This window comes from Typopeltis vanoorti, chromosome 10 (assembly GCF_054136105.1).
Source record: "Typopeltis vanoorti isolate ZY-2024b chromosome 10, IOZ_Tvanoo_1.0, whole genome shotgun sequence".
In the NCBI taxonomy this organism is placed as follows: Eukaryota; Metazoa; Arthropoda; class Arachnida; order Uropygi; family Thelyphonidae; genus Typopeltis; species Typopeltis vanoorti.
Window position 1 is genome coordinate 50,573,726 of NC_143558.1, and position 22,381 is coordinate 50,596,106.

Consider the following 22,381-nt stretch of genomic DNA (forward strand, 5'->3'; position numbering starts at 1 on the left):
GTATCATGTGTGAGCGCTTTGGCCAAACATTTAGCTAATTTGTATGTGGGGGAATCAATGCCATCCACTATGGGACATAATGACACATTTTCTTTATGTATTTTTGGGAGTCCATATATACGGGGGGGTGGGGTATAGAGTTAAATGGTTTTAATTTGTTAGTGACTTCTACAGGCCAAGAAGTGACCTTCTTAAGGAGCCTGTGGAGTTTTCTAATTTGCGAGTTGTGACTAAAGACCAACCACTCGCCCTAGACCTACCTGGTGTTTACCAGGTCCTTTGCAGCTGTAAGCTCCTACTTTGGCCAAACAGACAGAACAGTGAATATCAGAATTTCAGAACACAAGGACTACATCCGGTTTCACTAGTACAGCCACTCTGGTCTTGCAGACCGTGCTCTGGATACATGTTACAGAATATGGTGGAAGAAAGCCATGGTAATACACCATAGTAAATTCAAATTTGAAAGGCTATTCATGGAATCAGCCTCAGCCCTAAGAAACAGTCCAGACCTCAACAAATTGGGTTGCATGAGACCGCCCCAAATTTGGGAGAATTACATCAGAAGACCTTCAGCCCAATGGCCAGGAATACTTACATAGCCCACTAGGGAGCACCATTCAGGACTTTTAGGAGAAACAATAGCTTCCTGCTTCATCCTCATTTAATATGTATAGTGCCTGCATGCACGTGTCTTTATTTTAAGTTCCTGTGAAGATGGCAACGTGACGTTGCCGAAATATTGGAAATATAGATTAAAGTTTAATTTAATTTATATCCTGTGTATGTTGTAAATTCCTTAAATTATTTAATAAGCATGTTTAACCAATGTCTAACCTTTTTACGAGAAAAATTGGAGCAAATGAGGATGGATATAAAGTTGGTGATGTGGATAACCGATGAATAGACATTCAGAGAATAATTTATTGAGGAGTAGAGTCTAGGAGAAGGTCTTTGACTAGTGGTTTGTCACAGGATGGTTTTAATAGGCTGATGGTATGAGCAGAGGATAACTGTGTAGTTTGATATGGAAAAATATATGAATTTGCATTTTGGAATGAAAATATTACCAGCTATGTTTTACATTGATGGAATTGCAGAGCAGAAAATTGATGAGGTAGCAATTTGGGAGTGGTGAGGTACTGTTATTAAAGTTCAGTGGGTATATTGCAAAAATGAGTAAAACATCTCATAAGGTTTGCTAGTTGTCGAGGAACACACTGATAGCAGAGATAAGGAGCTTATTATACTCTTTTCAAAGCTTGATATAATCCTCCATCTGGACTTTTGTGCACAGTTGTGATCACTTGGGTTTCTTAGGGATGAGGAGAAGAAGATCCAGAGGTGAGTGACAAAGATCGTGGAAGATGTCTGGGATGGTTCTTGTGAGAATATATTGAAGATTTGTGGATTACAGAAATTGGCTGATAGGTAGAAAAGAGGAGGTATTATAGAGGCATATGTTATTATAGGACTGACACAGATGAAATTTTTCTGTATGTGACTAATGGGGGGGGGGGGTCAAGATCTAGGAGTCATATCTGAAAATTGAGCAAGAGTAGATTTAGCAAGTTGGTGCTTGGCTAAATGTTCAAGACCTCCCTTGATGAGTACTCAGACTTCATGGAGAGGCATGTATAATAATAATAATTATAATTTTTCTTATTTCTCCACAAGCTTGAGCTCTTTGTTATTAATCTAATATAGTGAAAAAGATGTGATATTTATTAATTTGTAGATTTCTCTACTTTTCTTTTTTTTTTCTGATATAGATGTACATGCTATAAATCCCTTTAATAACTCATAAAATCCTTTTAATAACTTATATGCTTCTCTCATGCATTCTCTTTTCTACCAATCAGCTAGTCATTGAAGTCCCAGACTTTCAGTTTATCCTTATAGGGAGAATTCCATAGACCTACCACAATCTTGGTTACTTGCCTTTGGATCCTCTCAACCACTTCCTCAGTCCCCTGTGGAATACAGGTGACCAGATGCAGCAGTCTAGATTCAGCCTTATTAAAGTCGTATAAAAGAGAATAATAACCTCCCTATTCTTTCTTGGCAATGTGCTCAGATGACCCAACTTGATATCATATCCAATTTAACATAACTTACATTAAAAATTACATCTGTTACTACTACTACTATGGCAGTTTGGGTCTTGTTGACCATCTATGGTCAGCAAGACTTGACTTTCATGAATCTGCCTCTGTATTAAAGAACTACCCAAACCTCCAATAAATTTGGAAGCATTAATCTACCTTTGCATCATTGAAAGTTTCATCCTTAGCTTTTGGTCAAAGGCCAAGTGTTTTTGGCTTTTGGCTGAAAGCAAGAGACACGTTATCTTGGCATAGTTGGCCAAGATAGTATGTCTCTTGTCAAATCCAAACTAACAGGATTTGAGTTTGATTCTCACTGTGGGCATGGACATTTGAAAATGCCCTAAGGCAAGAGATAAATTTTATCACCCCATGTGAAACCACTGCTTGCTTATTGGAGGCACCTATAGCTCAATATTTTGATGTGCTTTCAGTTTACAACCTTTCATTGAGATTCACATCAAAGACAAACAAACCATGTGGCTTATTTGAGGATAATAGGCTTCTCTCTCTTTTATTTTCTCTCTCCTCATTTTAGTGTCTCACTCATGTAATTCCTGTATGGATGTTTATTTCCATGTGTATTGTTCCCCAAAGATGTCAGTTTGACTGATCTTCAATATAGGAAATAATAAATTATTTTAGTTATGTCTTCAGTATTACTATTTCCTTTCTAAAAATGTGAATACAGGTGGGAATCAACACACGGTCTTGCACATAAGATCTAGGATGAGTATCACATTTACAATACACTCCTCATTGTTCTGGGGAAGGGAGTCAAATTACATATTGTCTTGAAGTAATTTTTGAAGGTTCTTGCACTACAGCATTGCATAATGAATTTCTAGTAGAAATTGAATTATGGAGAGGAGGGAAGAAAAGGATTGAGAAAGAAGAGAGAGAGAGATTGCTGCTGGTACTAATACAGGTCTCATGCAATGTGTTTGAAGCAGATAACACCATACAAGAAATGCTATTTTAGTATTATTATTTCTTCTCAAATTTTTTTTTTTTTTTCAGTCTTCAAAATAAATTTTCATAACTTAACAAGACCTCTACCATTATTCATCATCTATATGGATCACATTTTGAAGGAATGCAGGCATTAAACCACATATCAAAATTGGAGATGTCAATCTCAGCTCTTACTTTATGCAGTTGAAGTTATTCTCTGAAATAAATCCAGTACAAATTTGCAGGATTTCTTAACTAAGTTGAAAACTGCTGTAACAAATATAGAATGGAAAAATCAGTAATAAAAAGACCAAACTTTGAAAATAGGCAGGAATATAAAACACTTCAATTGCATTCTGAATTGAGAATCTTAAAAACCAGTAAAACATTTCAGCTGTTTAGGTACAATTTTTGATGAAGATTGCAAATTAAATATGAAAATAAACAATAGAATTAGCAAAGATGGTATAGTAGGGAGTCAACTGAATAAATTTATATAGAATAAAAGAAATTGGAACAATAAAAGAGCAATATACAAGACTGTGTTTAAGTCAGTTTGAAAAAATTAAGATATTGATCAAAGACTAGAGACCACAGATAAGAGGGGTGACAGTTTAATTCCCAGAACGGCCACATAGTGGTGTCTGTGTGGTGATTTGGTTGAAGTTACTTGAGTAATCATGTTTGTACATCTTTTATCTAATGCATGCGTAAATCTCAAGCCGATAGAGCCATTTGCTAGTTGGCTATTGCAAAAACCATAGAGATCTATGTGTAAACTTTGATGTAAAAATGTGATTGAAATTTGAAGCATTGTGTTAACATCAAATTTTCAAAAATGTGAAAATCAGCAAACCCGCTACTGAAACGTTGGAGCTGTTGAAAGTGCATATGGTGTGGATGCTCTGAAAAAGTCAAACATATAGATATATATAGATATATATATATATATATTTGTATTTTTTTTCTATTTTTGTTTATTTATTTTTAGTATTTATTTTTATCATAGACACCAAAATGGAACTTTTTCAAGCCACTTCAGTAAATGGCAAAGTGATGTCATACTGGGTGATGAAATTCATCATCCACCTAAAGACATTCACAAATATCAAGGCTCATAGTGGGATTTGAACCTGCAGTCTGTTGGTTGGAGAGCAGATGTGCTGACTCAGCCAACCAGGCCAGCACTGAACAGGTTATTTGGTAAAAAAAAAAAAAAAAAAAGAATGATGATTAAGAAATTGGAGGTAAAAATATCTTGAAGGTTTAGAATGTTTGAGCAGTGCAATATTTTTACTGGACTGTTGTCAACTAAACTATGGATAGCATTTTGAGATCAGTAGCAGGTTATTTTTGTTTAGGAGAGAAGTTGTTCAAAGAACATGGCTTTTTTTTTTTGGTACAGCATTCTTAGAGTGGCAGGGGAAATTCCAGAGGAGGGAAGCCATTGATCTTGACACAGTGAATAAACAGAGAAGAAACTAGTCACCTGGCAAAAGGATGGAAGTCATACTATAAGATGAAAGTTTTTTTCACTTTATTAGCATGCCTACATTCCAAACTTTGAATGGAGTGCATAGTGCTATGATGGTACTACATGATTACCATTGCTTTATTAATAGTACAATATTGACACTTTTCTATATTTGTTCTGCTATTTGTCATGTAGGCAATGGGAAGAGCTGGATAATTTTGATATCAGTATCTTGGGTTTCAATGGCAGCAATAATGGTGTGATGGAAATTAATGCATGCTAGCAGAGAGAGAGCTAGAGAGAGAGATGAGTAGTATGATCGAGAGCGAGGAAGCCTAGAGTGAGAGTGGCAATGGCTATACAATTAGTGACTCGAGAGGGATAGAAGTTCTGAAGGATAGTGTCATTTGTGTTGGTAAACCTTGAGTTAAAGTATGATGCTTGGTGAGAGAGAGAGAGAGAGGTACTGAGAGAGGAAGTGGAAGGTATGAAAAATGAAAATTGAGTTGATTCATGTAAAGAGAGAGAGATTAGAAGACTTTAATCTATATTAGAATGAGCGATGGAGAGAGAATGGGAGAACGAGGCAAAGAGAGTAAATAAGAAAAAGTAGAGAGAACAGGGGCAAGTGATGGAGTGATGGAAGACAGATAAGTGAGGAAACAAGAAAAGGGAGTGTTAGAGGGGGAAGGGGGAGAGAGAGAGAGAGATTGCATGCTAACAAGGAATGAATGGTCCTGTGAGCGGAGTCATGTACAGAGATTCGGAGACTCGTGTGCCAAACATGTTTCAGGACTGCTTACAGTGGCAGTAAAGCAAGCTGAGAATGTGGATGAGATGAGGGCGATGGTTGATGTGAATGATCTGATAGGGAGTGTGAATTGGGTGATGAGAGATCTGATGTTAGGTGGTGTGCAGAAAAGTATGAGAGAGAGAGAGAAGCCCAGAAATATGAAAAATAGAGATGGGATGTAAATTATACAATTAGTGGAGATATTTTGGAGGAAGTGGAGGAAATAATTGATCTGGATTGATGTTGGATAGAGATCTAAAATTTAGTGGATGCATTGCTAAAATTGTGAGGACCACATAAATTCTGGCAATGTGCGGAGGACTGTGACTTGTAGAAGTAAGGAGATTATGGTTCCGTTGTATATGGCCTTGATTAGGCCGCATATGAACTACTGAGCACAGATTTGGTCACCTGGCTTTCAGAAGGATGAAGAGAATTGGAAAATGTCCAAAGTTGATTGATTGACTTTCTAATACTTAATTATTTACTCATTGAGTGAAGTGTCTTCACTCATTGAGTAAATTCTTCTATATCAATGCAGTGCCACTCTCCCTACCAACTTACACATCTCTATCATGCTATCCCTTTTCTTTCTGTTTGTATCTGCTTTTAATCTATCCCTGTATCTAACATTCTAGTAACCAGCTTAGTCCTTCACTAGACATTTAAAAAAAAAAATTATTGCCTCCGAAACCAGGTGGCCATACTAGTTCAAATGCATCTTGATCAGGCTTTGTGCAGCAGAGCAATAATATCTTTATTTCTACATGTCAGCATCATAATCATTGCCATAATTCTTCACAGTTCTCACAATGTGGCCTCTGAATTTTAGGTAATTGTTTTCCATCAGCCATTTCCCCTACCTCCGTTACTTTCACATCCAGTACACAGCATTTTATACTTGCTTACCAAATTGCAATGTAGGAACATTGAACTGGTAAATGTTACCTTTCTCTCTCTCTCTCTCTCCATAGAGATAACCTATTTAAATCCTATTTACATTCAGAAATGGGTTGACAGTGAATCTCTACTTTGCAATGAACAACATTGGTTTACGAAGGGAAGATCATGTTTTAGCAACTTGCTCACATTTTATAACAATGTTACCATTGAACTAGACAAGAGGAATGGATACACCATGATACTTTTGGATTTTGCTAAAGCTTTTGACCGAATACAGCATGGCAGACTGCTGCATAAATTGGAGAAAATGGGTTTGGGTTATATAATATTAACATGGATAAGAAGATGGCTGACTGACAGATATCAAAGAGTGGTATACTGGGGATCTGAGTCTGCAAGGCTTAAGGTAACAAGTGGTGTACCACAAGGATCAGTTCTTGGTCCACAGTTATTCAATCTGTACATTAATTATATTGGAAAGGATTTGACAAGCGACATACAGTTATTTGTTGATGATGCAAAGATAAGTAGGATAATCAGGAATGCTGCTGATATGCAGTCTTTGCAGAATGATTTGAATAGGCTGGAATTGGCATGAGAAAATGGGTGTCAGTTCAATGTCAGTAAATGTAAAGTCATTCACTTCGGCATGATTAGATATCCAATGTCATATTATATTGGTAGGATTAGGCTAGAAGAAACTGATGAGGCTAGGGATCTTGGAGTGTTAATAGATAGGAAGTTGAAGTTTAGGGGCCATGTGGCAAACATTGCAAATACAACTCAAAAGATAAATGCAATGCTGAAATGAACATTCACATGTAAAGATAAGGATGTTATTTTGCCTCTTTACAAGGCCTTGATAAGACCTCACTTGGATTATTGTGTGCAGGTCTGATCTCCTGGTTTCCGTTGTGATTCTGATATATTGGAGAGAGTACAAAGGAGAGTGTTAAAAATGATATTGTGGAATACTGATTATGAAGACAGATAGGGTAGGGAAAGGATGAGAGGGCATCCTTGGAACTGAGAATGAAGGCTGCCAAGAAGGGTGTGAGGGCTAAATTTTTCTCTCAGAGGGTGGTGCATGATTGGAATGGATTGCCATTGGATGTTGTGAGTGCAAGCAGTGTGAATGAATTCAAGAATAAGTATGATAGCTGGTGTGTATAGTATGTGGCCTCTCTCAATGAGTCCCTGACTCCCTGGAGGTTTCTCTTAATAATAATAATAAGCTGGGAAGAGGAAAATGCATGTAATAATAAGGGGATGGAATTTCTAGAATTCTTGAGGAAAAAATGTCTTAGGCAACATGTAATAGAGGGAACAAGAGGTTCAAGAGTTTTGGATTTGGTTATAGCGTCAGAAGAGCTGATAATAGGTGAAATGACATCTCTCCCACCAGTTGGAGAGAGTGACCATGTGATTTTGACTTGGAAGATGAATAGACATGCAGGTGTATCAAAGAAAAGGGGACGTATGTGGAATTATAAGGCAGTTGATTATAATAGTCTTAGGTATCAACTAGGGGGGGGCAGTTCCATGGAGGGCAGAATTGGAAGGCCAGGATATCATTAGTGCTTGGGAAATTGTGAAAGGATATTTGTTAGCAGCAATAGTAAGCTGTATTCCATGAAAAAACAAGCGGACACAATTTGGTGTAAAGTGTATGACAAACAATATCAAACAGGAACTGCAGTTGAAAAGAGATTATGGAAGAGATATAAGGAGAGAGGTGGAGGGGGGGGGCAGATACTCGAAGAATATAAGACTCAGGCCAGGAGAGTAACCAGTATAGTGAGCAAGGCAAAATTGGAATATGAGAGGAGATTGGCACTAAGATCCAAAGAAAATCCTAGGGAATTTTTTAGCCATGTGGCCAGCAGAAGGAGAAATGATTGTGGAAGAATGACATTGCAGGATAAAAATGGGAAAGGAATGGCTGATGCAGAGGACATAGTGGAGTTGTTTAATGAACACTTTATTGGAGTATTTCATCCTGGAGAAGAAGGTTTTAACACTAAAGGGATAGGGCAGGTTCAGGATTTAGAGATGCAAGAGGAGAGTGTGTTCCAAATACTGAGTACTCTGGATGTCAATAAAGCTGTGGGACCGGATGGTATTTCACCACGGGTTTTGAGAGAATGTGCTAAAGAACTGACAGTGCCTTTGACCTGGCTTTCCAATGAAAGTCTGGCTGTGGGAAAGGTTCCCAAGGAATGGAAGGAAGGTAAGATAGTGCTGCTGTACAAGGGTGATAGCAGACTGGAAGTGTCTAGCAAAGTGTCAATAAGTGGCCTATAAGTGTCTAATTATAGGCCAGTTTGTGTTTCATCAGTAGTTGTTAAGGTCTTGGAGAAATTAGTGAGGGACTATATACAGCGTTGGACAGATGAAGGTAATGTTATTTGTGAGGATCAACATGGATTTGTTAAGGGGGGCACTATGGGAACTTATGTGGAATTATAAAGCAAGTGATTATAATAGTCTTAGACGTCAACTTAGGGAAGTTTCGTGGAGGGAGGAATTGGAAGTCCAGGATATCATTAGTGTGTGGGAAATTGTGAAAGAATATTTGTTAGCAGCAATGGTAAGTTGTATACCACGAGTGAAGAAGAGGACACAATTTGGAGTAAAGTGGATGACAAACAATATTAAAGGAATTGCATGCGAAAAGGAGGCTATGGAAGAGATATAAGGAGACAGATGAAGAGAAGATGCATGAAGAATATAGGACACAGGCCAGAAGAGTGATTATTGTGGTAAGGAAAGCGAAACTGGAATATGAGAGGAGATTGGCCCTAAGATCCAAAGAAAATCCTAGGGAATTTTTTAGCTATGTGGCCAGTAAGAGGAGAAATGATGACTGTGGAAGAATGATATTGTGGGATAAAAATGGGAATAGAGTGACTGATGCAGAATTGGAATATTCTGGAATTGAAATTGCAGAATAGTGGAATATTCTGGAATTGAAATTGCAGAATAGTGGAATTGTTCAATGAACACTTTATTGGAGTATTTCATCCTAGAGGAATCAGTTTTAATGCTAGAGGGATAGGGTAGGTTCGAGGTTTAGAGGTACAGGAGGAGAGTGTGTTTCAGATACTGAGAGTACTCTGGATGTCAGTTTTGTGACTGGATGGTATTTCACCATGAATTTTGAGAGAATGTGCTAGGGAACTGACAGTGCCTTTAACCTGGCTTTTCAATGAAAGTCTAGCTGCGGGAAAGGTGCCCAGAGAATGGAAGGAAGGTAAGATAGTGCCATTGCATAAGGGTGGTAACAGACTGGAAGTGTCTAATTATAGACCAGTCTGTGTGTGTCATCAGTAGTTGTTAAGATCTTGGAGAAAATAGTGAGGGACCATATACAGCATTGGGCAGATGAGGGTAATGTTATCTGTGAGAGTCAACATGGATTTGTGAAAGGGCGCTCTTGTTTTAGCAATATGCTAGCTTTTTATAATAAAGTTACAAGAACATTAGATGAGGGAAAGTCATATACTGCAGTTTTCTTAGACTTAGCGAAGGCATTTGACAGGATACCACATGATAATCTGATATTTAAGTTGCAGCACATGGGTCTGGATGTCAGATTGGTACTGGATTCAGGATTGGCTGTCTGATAGGTATCAGAGAGTTGTGTATGGTGGAGCAGTTTCAAGCAGGCAGAGGGTTACAAGTGGGGTCCCACAAGGCTCAGTACTAGGACCTATATTGTTTAACCTTTATATCAATGACATTGCCAGTGGATTGCGAGGGGATATTCAGTTGTTTGTGGATGATGTGAAGCTGGGAAGGATTATTAGTAATAGTGCAGATGTGGTAGCCCTGCAAGAGGATTTAAATAAGCTAGATAGATGGGCAAATGAATGGGGGTGTCAGTTTCTTCTTCTTCCTATCATGGAATATAGGCCTGTTCCGGTCTCATGCCATCTCTTTCTTGGTCTTCCGATTCTTCTTTTTCCACTTATTTTGTATCTGTATAATATTTTTGGTAGTCTGCTGTTGTCCATTCGATTTAAATGTTCTAGCCATTTTTGTTTATACTGTCTTATGTAGTAATTAATTGGTTTGATTTTTAGGGATTGTAAGATTTCTTCATTTGTTTTGTGGTCACACTTGGTATAGCCCGCTGTTTTTCTGAGGAACTTCATTTCTGCTGTTTGAATTCGTTTTTCATCTTTCCTTTTCATGGTCCATGTTTTGCTTCCGTATAGTAGAGTTGGTTTTGACAAGACATTATATAGTCTGATTCTAGTGTGTTTTTGTACCAGGGATGGCTTAAATATACTATTTATTATGCCATTTACTTTGACAAAGTTTGATATTTTAGTATCTATGTCTTTTTCTTCTTCGTATGATAGATCACATCCCAAGTATCTGAAAGTGTTTACTTGTTCTAGTATTTTATTGTCTATCACTATTTTACTTCTTATTGGGTTTTCTCCTTTGAATGCCATTATTTTTGTTTTTTCTTTGGATATTGTCATATTATATTGCTTTGAGATATCATTTAATGATTTTAATGATCTTTGTAAGTCATCTTCTGATGTAGCTAATACTATTTGATCATCTACAAATAGTAGTGTATCTATCTTCATTTGCGGGGTCATTTGTGTACCAAATGGGTTATGCTGTTTCCAGATTGTTACTATTTCATTTATATATATATTGAAAAGCAGAGGTGAGAGGGTACATCCTTGTCGTACTCCTCTTGATATATCTTTCCATTCTGAGGTGTGTTCTAATTTAACTGCTATTTTATTTCCTGTATATATTTCTTGAATAGATTGTAAAAGTTGGTTTGGTATGTTTAAATCGGTTAATATTTTAAACAATTTTTGTCGACTAATTTTGTCAAATGCTTTTTCATAATCAATAAACGCCACATGTGTTTCTTTTTTGAAATTCTCTTCTCTTTTCTATTAATAATTTTAAAGTAAAAATTGGATCTATGCAGGATCGGCCTTTTCGGAAGCCATTTTGTTCTTCTAGTAATTTGTTTTCTACAATGCTGCTTAGTTTCTCTTTTAATATTCCTGCATATATTTTATATCCTGTATTCAGCAGGCTAATTCCCCTATAATTATTGCAATTGTCTTTATTTCCTTTTTTATAGATTGGGATGACCAGTGCTTTTTTCCAAGAGTTAGGGGTTTTTCCGGACATCCAAACCATATTAAAAAATTTCAAAAGTCTTTCATTAAATTTTTCACCTGCATTTTTGTATAGTTCTATATTTATATGGGGGTGTCAGTTTAATGCAGCAAAATGTAAGGTCTTGAGGTTTGGGAAACATCGATGGGATGCTGCATACTCTATGGGTGGAGTTATACTGGAAGAAGTAGGGGAGACAAGAGATTTGATGTTGATTGATAGAAACCTGAAATTTAGGGGGACATATTGCAAACGTGGTGAAGTTAACACAGAGGATTGCTACAATTATGATAAGGACACTGACCTGCAGAGATAAAAGGGTTATCATTCCGTTGTATAAGTCTCTGATCAGACCACACTTAGACTATTGTTCTCAGATATGGTCCCCAGGATTTGAAGGGGATAAATTAACTGTGGAAAGGGTACAAAGACGGATGACAAAGATGGTTTCAGGACTGTACAAGGATAGTTATGAGGATCAGCTGAGGGAATGTGGACTGCAGAGTTTGGTGGATAGATGAAGGAGAGGTGATATGATTGAGACTTTTAAACTGTTGAGAGGTGGTTACAGGATTGACACTGGGGAGTTCTTTCGCTTGGTTGAACAGCGGGAAGGAGTGATGACAAGAGGTCATCCCTGGAAGTTACAAAAGGAAACTGTGAGTAAGAAGGTAAGGAGTGGTTTCTTTGCGTGGAGGGTGGTTGAACCGTGGAATGCATTGCCTGATGGAGTGGTGGGAGCGAGAATGGTCAATGAGTTTAAAGAGTGGTATGATAGACTTTGCGTTTCTTAGGGGGGGGGGGTCCTCCCCTCGATGAGTCTTAATAGACTTTGTGTTCTTAGGAAGGACCTCCCACGATGAGTCTTTTGACTCCATGGAGGCTTGAATAATAATAATAATATGATTGCCTTTTATAATAAAGTGACAAGAGCAGTTGATGAGGGAAAGGCATATACTGCCATTTTTTTAGATTTTGCAAAGGCATTTCACAGGGTGCCACATGATAAGCTGATATTTAAGTTATAGCACGTGGGTTTAGATGTCGGGTTAGTCAACTGAATTCAGGATTAACTGTCTAATAGGTATCAGAGAGTTGTGTATGGTGGGGCAATATGAAAGAGGCAGAAGGTTACAAGTGGTGTATCACAGGGCTCAATAGTGGGACATGTATTGTTCAACCTTTAAATCAATGACATTGTCAATGGATTGCAAGGGCATATTCAGTTGTTTGCAGATAATGTGAAGCTGGGAAAGGTTATCAGTAATAGTGCAGATGTAGCAGCACTGCAAGAGGATTTGAATAAACTAGAGAGATGGCCAATGAATGGGGGTGTCGGTTTCATGCAGCAAAATGTAAAGTCTTGAAGTTTGGGAAGCATCGATGGGTGGATGCATAATCGATTAGAGGAGCTATACTGGAGGAAGTAGGGGAGACAAGATATCTGGGGTTGATGATAGATAGAAACCTGAAATTCAGGGAGCATGTTGCACAGGGGGTGTAGGTAACCCAGAGGATTGCTACAATACTGAGAAGGAGCCTAACCTGCAGAGATAAAAGAGTTATTATTCCATTGTATAAGCCCCTGATCAGACCACACTTAGACTATTGTTCTCAGGTTTGGTTTCCAGGATTTGATGGGGATAAATTAACTTTTAAAAGAGTACAAATGCAGATAACAAAGATGGTTTCAGGACTGAACAATGTTAGTTATTAGGATCGACTGAGGGAATGTGGACTGCAGAGTTTGGTGGATAGAAGGAGAGGTGATATGATTGAGACTTTTAAACTGTTGAGAGGCAGTTACAGGGTAGACATTGGGGAGTTCTTTCGCTTGGTTGAACAGTAGGAAGGAAGCTGTGAGCAAGAGGATGAGGAGTAGTTTCTTTGCATGGAGAATAGTTGAACAGTGGAATGTGCCTGAGAAAGTGGTTAGAGCAAGAACGGCAATGGGTTCAAGGAGTGGTATGATAAACTTTGTGTTTCCTAACCCCCCCCCCCCCCCCCCCCCGATGAGTCTTTTGACTCCATGGAGGCCTGGATAATAATAATAATAATAATAAAATCAAGACTTCTAGCATTTTTGATATGTGTTATTGCCATTGAATGCTGAAGATTTTATGGACAGAAAGAGTTACAAATGAAGAGATATTACGAAAGGCAGAAGAAAAAAGAGACATACTGTAAGGAGAAATAACATGATGGACATCTATTCAGACATTCATATTGGACTGCAAATTTGATTGAGAGAATACCTGGTAGAGGGAGAGGCCAAGAAGCTAATACAAGAGGAATATCAAAAATTTATGGAGTTATCAAACAGTTAAAGTAACAGCACAAAACAGATGACCACTATCGACAACCCATGGAACCCACCACCCAGTGGATTGAGAAGAGAAGAAGAATTACATTCTCCTAAAGATATCATGTCTGCCTTCATCTCACATCATACAACTGCATTAATTACTGCTACTATTTCTTCCCTCCTCTGCATTTTCAATTTGTGTGTACATAATTCTTAATCAACAGTATTCTCCTACCCTCCCCCCTCCATTCACACCTTACTCTCATTCTTCCTATCCTTACAAAAATACTGTACTCATTCTTGCCCATGTTTCACTTATACCAGCAATTTTGGACAGCAAACTCAGTTAGTACCACTAATTCTTTTCCATTACCCTGATGCATTTTTTGAGTGAACGAGTTAGCCAGTCTCATGTGATAACTGTATGGTTTTTTCCTTCCAGAAACTAAGGTTTTTCATCCTCAAACCAAACCAAGCAGACAAAACACACACACACACACACAAACAAATTAACAAATATAATATATTGACTCGATAGCTTTTGATGCTTTAGCTGTAATTCCAACAAAACAAATCCAACTCCTCCTTCCATTTGACTTCCCATACATCTTTGCTTGACTTGCTCTTTCTGTGTATGTGTGTCTCTCTCTCTCTCGACACCTTGTTCAGATGCTTCACACCAAGCCTGTTCAAATGTATCTATTACTTTTTTTTTTTTTTTTTTGGCAGCTCTATCTGCCATGAAATTTGTGTTACAAATTAAAAAGCTGTGGTTCCTTCTTTTCACATAATTCTGCCAATATACCATTCTTTTGCTTGCTATCTGAACTCATCACTGTCATACTTGGTTTAGGACATTTGCCACATTCCTTACTATATTATCATTCACTCTCATCATTAGTTTTTCTTCTACTTATAGCAGTTTCCTGTACATTTTCTATATGCACATTCTCTTTCACTCGATTCAAATGATTTATTTCCACTCCTTTTGCAGTCTCTCTCTTTCTCTCTCATTTATTGTTCCCTTCATATCCAAGCTTGATCACCTGGCTCATATTTCCCAGGAAATATGAGCCAAGTACAAACCTTGTACATTCTGTCATTCACTGCATTTCTAATCATATCTTTATGCAGTGTTCTTGAATTATTCACTGCATTTGTTACTGCATTTATTAAAAAAATATTTTTATTGTATACTAACAGTTTTTTTTTTTATTGTCATTATTACAATATCATTTCTGATTTTGAGAATCAAGTAGTATGAATCCATTGCATGATACCATTAATCAGAAATACTTGTTATGCATATACATTCCTTTTGAACATTTATATTGTTATAAAGGAACTAATCTTTGAATATTATTTTCAGGAATCAGGAATTGGAGCTGTACCATTACTGAATTCTTTTGAAATTAATCCTAATCTGACATCATATGAAGGTAAAAATAAAAAAATTAAACATTTTCACATGTAGCTTTCATGTATAATAACAGTAATGTAATATTATCTTTTAACTTATGGTTCCTGTTGCTCCTTTGTGTAATCTTTGATATAAAGAGATAAGCAAAGTTTTATTTTTATGGAGCACTCTTGGATCAGAATGTGTTTATTAACTGCAGCTCTTTTTAAGTTAAAAAATTAATGAATTTATCATATATTGGTGTGGTTGCCTATCTTTGCTGTATTTTTGGCAGTTATAGTTTTTAAAACATTAAGTATTATTATTATACTATTAAAAGATTGAATGTGGATAAGAATAAATTCAGTAATGAATGAATGATATTAATAATAAATATACTATAAAACTTGTAAAAATTTAAAGTTGAAATATATTAAAAGATGAAAAATCTAGAACTTAAAAACTGTGAAGAATGAAAAAGGCTGATGTAAAGGTTCGGAAGCAAAAAGGTAATAATATATGATGAAAGATGAAATCCATTTATGAAGGCGAATTAAGGCCCGTGAAGCAAAATCCATTCACCCTGTAAATGGATTTCACTTATTTCATCCTGTAAATGATTTTTGATGGATACACGATGAAATTTCTTGCTGACTGAGAATGTTGCCAAGTTAAACAAGGTCCCTGCTGTTTAAAAATGCAAGAAAGTTTTAAAAATAATTAAATTGAACAGCTTTTACAGATGAATTGCAGAATTAACTATAGAAATATTTTATACGTATTTTTATATATACTGTATATACATAATTTTATACATATGTATATACAATTGCACATGTTATATATATAAACATACATTTACACATTTTATACACTTGTACATTTTTTGTGCATTGGAGTGGTGGTTGAGGTGAAGTTGAAGTTGGTAAAAGACAGACGTCAGGACTGGATGTACAAGAATAGGATAGTTTATGGGGGGGGGGGCAACATGGCTTGTGTAGGGTTGGTCTTGCCCTAGAAATTTGCTTTTTTTTTTTTTTTATAATAATTTTATAACAGTTGAGTTTGAAAGGAAATGGCTACTTAGTGATACTGCTGAACATTGTAAAGGCATTTAACAGGATTTCACATGAAACTGGGTTGCATAAATTGGAGCAAATGGTGAAGGATATGAAGTTGGTGATTTATATAAGAGCACCCTCTTATCTAAATCCTCTTGGTCTGCAGTTAGGTGATTTGTACATCACTAATATAGGAAATGATATATGGTGAATATTTCTCCTTATATCATTATATTTCTCCTTAATGCTGATGATGTAAAGTTGGGAAGAGTGATAGTTAATGAACATGATGTAGAGATCTTATAGGATGACTTAAATAGACTTGCAGTATTGGCAAAGGATGGCAGGTTAATGTGGCCAAGTATAAGATGATGTACTTTGGGATGAAGAGATTGATCACCTGCTTTGTACTATAGTAATGGAACTGGACTGCAGGAAATTGATGAGGCCAAGGATTTAGAGGTTATTGTGGACAGGAAGTTGAAGTTTTGAGGACATATTGCAAAGATGACCAAAACAGCACATCACTTACTGTTGAAGAACACACTGACAAGCAGGGATAAAGAGGTTGTTAAAGCACATGGCACTGATGTGAGGCAGAACAATGGCATCCAAGTCATCATTGTTTAAAAATTTAATCAAAGGGAATTCATGCAGTGCAGTGTCTGCAAAATATATGCATTACCAAAAGGAGCTGGAATTTGGTTTGAATGCAATAGTGGTGGGGAAGTGTGCAGAAAATGCTATGAGAGTGAGGATCAAAAGTGTGTGTCTCAGGTCACAAGATTGAATAGTAGATGGAACTCTGAATACGATTGAAAATGTGTGTGATGTAACACCAGATAACATTGAGCGTGAGATTAAATGTGACACGATTAAAAGAGAGAGAGTAAAAGTGTTGAACAAACGAATAGTATGATGGATGAAAAAAATGAAGAGTTGGCTGCAATGAGGGAGATAGCTTGGTTGTGTGGAGTGATACATAGGAGCTGAAGGAATGCAAAAATGTCTGGCAAGTGGATCAGCTGATAACAGAAAGAAAGAACTGTGAGATAAGAAAAATGAGAACTTGGCCAAGAGAGAAAGAAAAATCAAGGAGCAAGTGTTGCATGATTAATGAGTGTTTGACAAAATCATGCTTCCCTAAAAATTAATGATGCTAGTGAGGCTATTAGAGCACAAAAGGGTAGAGTGAAGGATATTGTAGTGGCTGGAATGAATGATTTAAAAGGAGAAAAGTGTGTCATAAGAGAGGACATGAAAGAATTACTGGAAGTAGAAAAAGAAAATAGTGAGAGAGTTAAAATGGTAAGTCTGTTGCTGTGGTATGACAGAGTAGAGCTGAGAAGGAGGGCCATAATAGTGAATGACTCGATGCGTAGGTTATACAGGAGGAGTGGTGTGGAGTGAGTTTGATTGGCAAAAGGACTTATACAAGAAGGATGGTTTGCATCTGAATGGATTTGGTGATTTGGTATTCAGAGTCTGGAAAAAAGTGTTGTTGAATGAAGTGAAAGTGGATGTGCAGAATCAGGAAAACTAGAGCTTTTGGGGGGAGGGGTGTTAGTTGTTGAGTAGATATGCAGACTTCAGTGAGGCAGTTGAGTGTAAGAATGTGTATAATATGCCTATGTTTTTACCACTGTAACAAATCAGAATGGGATAGTTAGTATAAAGTGTCACGATAGTGGTGGACCTAAGGGGCTTTTGCACTTTATGTACACTAATGCCAGGAGCATTTGGAACAAGCAGGAGGAATTTTTGGCGTTGGTTGGCTCATCCTGGACAAAGGTTATTGGCATTAGTGAAACATGGCTAACATAAGATGCTATAGCTAGTGGGATAGAACATGAAGGGCATAAGGTGTTCAGGGAGGATAGAGGGAAAAGAATAGGGAAGGAGTATTATTGATGATAGCCAATGAACTGTAACCAAAGAGAGCAGAAGTTCACTGCAAGCCATTGAAAATAGCACATTTGAAGGCTATCTTGAGTAAGATAGTGGCCTACAGAACAAAATATACAGTTGGATGCTGTAGATCAGGAGAACAAAAAGATGATAGTATGCATCGGCAAATAGACTCAGTGAGTGGAAGACGGGTAATTATTATTGGAGATTACAACTATGGGAACATAGATTGGAAGGAAGAGAGACCATATGAGAGGATGGAAATGGATTTTATGCAGTTACTAAGGGATAATTAGATGAGACAGTATGTAATGGAATATACTCAGGGTTCAAGAGTACTTGATCTAGTAATTGCATCTGAGAATTTGTCTATAATGAATATGACCACGTTGCCACCAATTGGTGAGAATGATCATATGGTCTTAACCTGGGAGGTGGCCAAATGTATGGAATTTTCAGTTAAGATGGGATATATGGAATTACAGGCCTGGTAAGTATGACAAGCTTAGGAGATTGCCTGGATTGGTGCCATGCCTTCCAATGGAAATGGCAAAGGAGTGTTTGAGGGAGGTGATGGTAGACTTTATACATAGAGTCAGGAGAGTAAATCAAGTGGGAGTTAATGGATGAATATCATCAAGCTGGAGCTGCAAAAACAGAAACAATTGTGGAGAGAATTTAAGGAAAAAGGTGGCCTGCAGGCACACGATCAGTACAAGTCACAGGCCAGAAGGGTAACTAGTGTGGTAAGAAAGGCAAAAGCAGATTATGAAAGGAAATTAACAATGCAGGCTGAAGAGAATTCCAAACATTTCTTTGATATGCTGCAAGTAAAGAAAGAATGTATATGGCAGAATGATTTTAAGGAATGCCAATGGTAAGGAAGTAACTGAATCAGTCAAAATAGTAGAATTACTAAGTGAACACTTTGCAAATTCAGGTAGTGATATCGCAGGAATGAGAGAGTGAAAGGCTTATACAGGAACGGAGGTAAATTAAGTGGAGGTGCATAGCATATTATAGAACCTTAATATGACTACAGCTGTGGGGTTGGATGGTATACTAGCTCGAGTTTATATGAAGCAGTGAGGGAATTGTCAGTGCTCTTGACCATATTGTTTAATCTAAGTCTCAGCTCTGGGTTGGTCCCAAATCGGTGGAAAGAGGGTAACATAGTTGCATTGCATAAAGGAGACTCAAAGACTAATGTAGCAAATTACCACTGATCAGCATATCAGGAGTTGTTGTCTAAGTATTGGAGAAGTTGGTCAAGAGCAAAATACAGGAATGGATAGATGTAAATGGGATACTGTATGAGGGGGAGCATGGTTTTGTGAAGGGTAGGTCATGCCCCAGTAACTTGCTCATGTTTTATAATACAATGACAGCTGAGTTGGATATAGGTAATCCAACCTTTACAGTGATGCTGCTGTACTTTGCAAAGGCCTTTGACAGGATAAATTTTTGACATTTAGCCTGTCAAAAATTTGACAGATCACATGGAATTCTAATCAGTAAACAGCAGCACATGGGGATGGATAATAGGGTAGGTGAGGTGGATAGGAGGGTGGTTGATGGAGAGATATCAGAGAGTAGTTTATTCAGGAGTAGAATCCAAAAGAAGGCCTGTGACTAGTTTTGGTCCAAGAACAGAACCCAAGGTCCTGTTCTTGGACTGCTACTGTTTAATTTGTTCATTAACAATATATGAAAGGATCTGAGGGGAAGTGTTCAGTTGTTTGTTGATGATGCAAAGTTGGGTAGATCAATGGTTAATACAGATGATGTCAAAATTTTGCAAGATGATTTGGATAGGTTGGATACTGGGCAAAGGAGAATGGATGTCAGTTTAATGTGTCAAAGTGTATGGTTATGCATTTTGGAGTGAAATGATAACCAGCTGTATTCCACATTGGTGGAACTGTACCCCAGGAAATTGAAGGAGCCAGAGACTTGGGTGTGTTAGTGGATGGGAAGTAAAGTTTAGGGGGGGGACATAGCAAAAGTGGCTACAGCAACCCATCAGATCACTTGTTATTGAAGAATACTTTGATGAACAGAGACTAGCAGGTTATTGTTCATCTTTACCGAGCCTTGATAAGACCCCATCTTGACTACTGCACACAGATCCGGTGCCAGGTTTATTGGTGATGAGGGAGGTGGAAAGGATTCAGAGGTGAGTGAATCCTTTTCACCTCCAAAATGGTAGCAGGTCTATTGAATGAACCTTACAAGAACAAATTAAAGATTTGTGTGTTACAGAGGCTGGTTAATAGGCAGAAAAGGGGTGATATAATTGAGACATACAAATTACTGAGTGGTTTTTACAAGATTAATTCAGAGAAAATTTTTCAGAACAGGTGCAATGGTGGTTGTGGTGTGTGTGGGGGGGGAACTAGGGAGTCATCCATGGAAACTGAGTATGAGTGTAGTTAGCAAGGGTGTTAGAACTAGGTTTTTTGCTTCGAGAGTAGTGAATGAGTAGGATAGGTTGCCAGAGTCTGTTGTCGGTGCCATGACCATGAATGAGTTCAAAGCAAAGTATGATAGATACTGTGCAAGTGTTGGATAGTTCTTGACATGATGTTTAGGGCCTCCCTCAACTTTTATTACAGGCAACTCTAAGGACTCCTTGGAGTTGCCTGTAATAATAATATTAATTAACTTAAAATTAAAGAGCCAAAAGGCTTCACTTTGGCGATGTAACATTATTTAAATTAAGGGATATTAAATCCCACATTATTTCAAAGCTGAATAAGAAACTCAAAGATAGGAAGCGGAGAGTTCATGCCAAATATAGCAAACTATAAAAGTTTCGGCAGACTGTAGCATAAGCTAAAGTGCATAGTTCAACAAGGGCAACTCGTTGCAAAGGTGGGTAAAGTTCTGATCACTATTCTTAGTATTACCCATAATGTAAAACACATCTCCTAGGAGATGTTTGATGTTATACATTATGGTGGAAGTTCACTACCCCGACCGGTTTCAACCCTTTTTGAGGTCTCATCAGTGAGTAGGTAGACCAGGTAATACTGAAGTTATAGCGAAGAGAACTTTATACTTTGCTATATGAGTTGTCGAAAAGGTGCACCTATAAATTACTTAAATATAAAGAGCCAATAGGCTTCACTTCGGCGATGTAACATTATTTAAATTAAGGGGACACATGACTGAAATGAAGCCTATTGGCTCTTTATATTTAAATAATTTATGAGTGCACCTTTTCGACAACTCGTATAGCAAAGTATAAAGTTCTCTTCGCTGTAACTTCGGTATTACCTGTCTACCTACTCACTGATGAGATCTTAATAAAGGTCGAAACCGGTCTGGATTGTGACCTTCCACGATAATGTATAATATCAAACATCTCCTAGGAGATGTGTTCTACATTATGGGTAATACTTAGAATAGTGTATAATCAATTTAGTTTAATCCTTTATCCCAGTGAAAGCAAACAAAGTTCGCACCTGAAAATATCTTCAGGACTGAATATAGTGTTGTACTATCTTACCTTGGTAAGTAGTACAACACCAGGCAACTCTTAGCAAAGGTGGAGCAAGCTACCAACACTCCTATCCCAGTATCTCCCATAATGCAAAACACATCTCCTTGTGGATATGTATACTGTTATGCATTAAGGGATTGGCCACTACCCAGACTAGTTTCGACCTTTATTGAGGTCTCTTGTCATCACTCCTTCACACTGTTCAACCAAGCAAAAGACCTCTCCAGTGTCAACCCTGTAACTACCTCTCAACAGCTTAAAGGTCTCAATCATATCACCTCTCCTTCTATCCACCAAACTCTGCAGTCCATATTCCCTCAGCCGATCCTCATAACTAACATTGTACAGTCCTGAAATCATCTTTGTTATCTCCCTTTGTACCCTTTCCACAGTTAATTTATCCCCCTCAAACCCTGGGGACGAAATCTGTGGACAATAGTCTAAGTGTGGTCTGATCAGAGTCTTATACAAAGGAATGATAACTTTTATCTCTGCTGGTCAGTGTCCTTCTCATTATTGCAGCAATCCTCTGTGTTACCTTCACCACCTTTTCGATATGTCCCCTAAATGTCAGGTTTCTATCAATCATCAACTCCAGATCCACCTTTTCGATATGTCCCCTAAATTTCAGGTTTCTATCAATCATCAACTCCAGATCTCTTGTCTTCCCTACTTCCTCCAGTATAGCTCCTCCAATAGAACATGCAGCGTCCCATCGATATGTCCCAAACCTCAAGACCTTACATTTTGCTGCATTAAACTGAAACCCTAATTCATTTGCCCATCTGTATAGCTTATTCAAATCCTCTTGCAG

The 22,381-nt window shown here is 37.5% G+C and overlaps 1 protein-coding gene across 1 annotated transcript in view; it reads left to right on the forward strand.

Moving 5' to 3' along the window:
- Positions 1-22,381, forward strand: part of LOC150102411 (uncharacterized) — a 415,154-nt gene that overhangs the window by 136,803 nt on the left and 255,970 nt on the right. Inside the window, exon 9 of the mRNA XM_090399571.1 lies at positions 15,064-15,133. Coding sequence (XP_090255697.1) covers positions 15,064-15,133 — 70 coding nt within the window. The remainder of the gene's footprint in view (positions 1-15,063; positions 15,134-22,381) is intronic.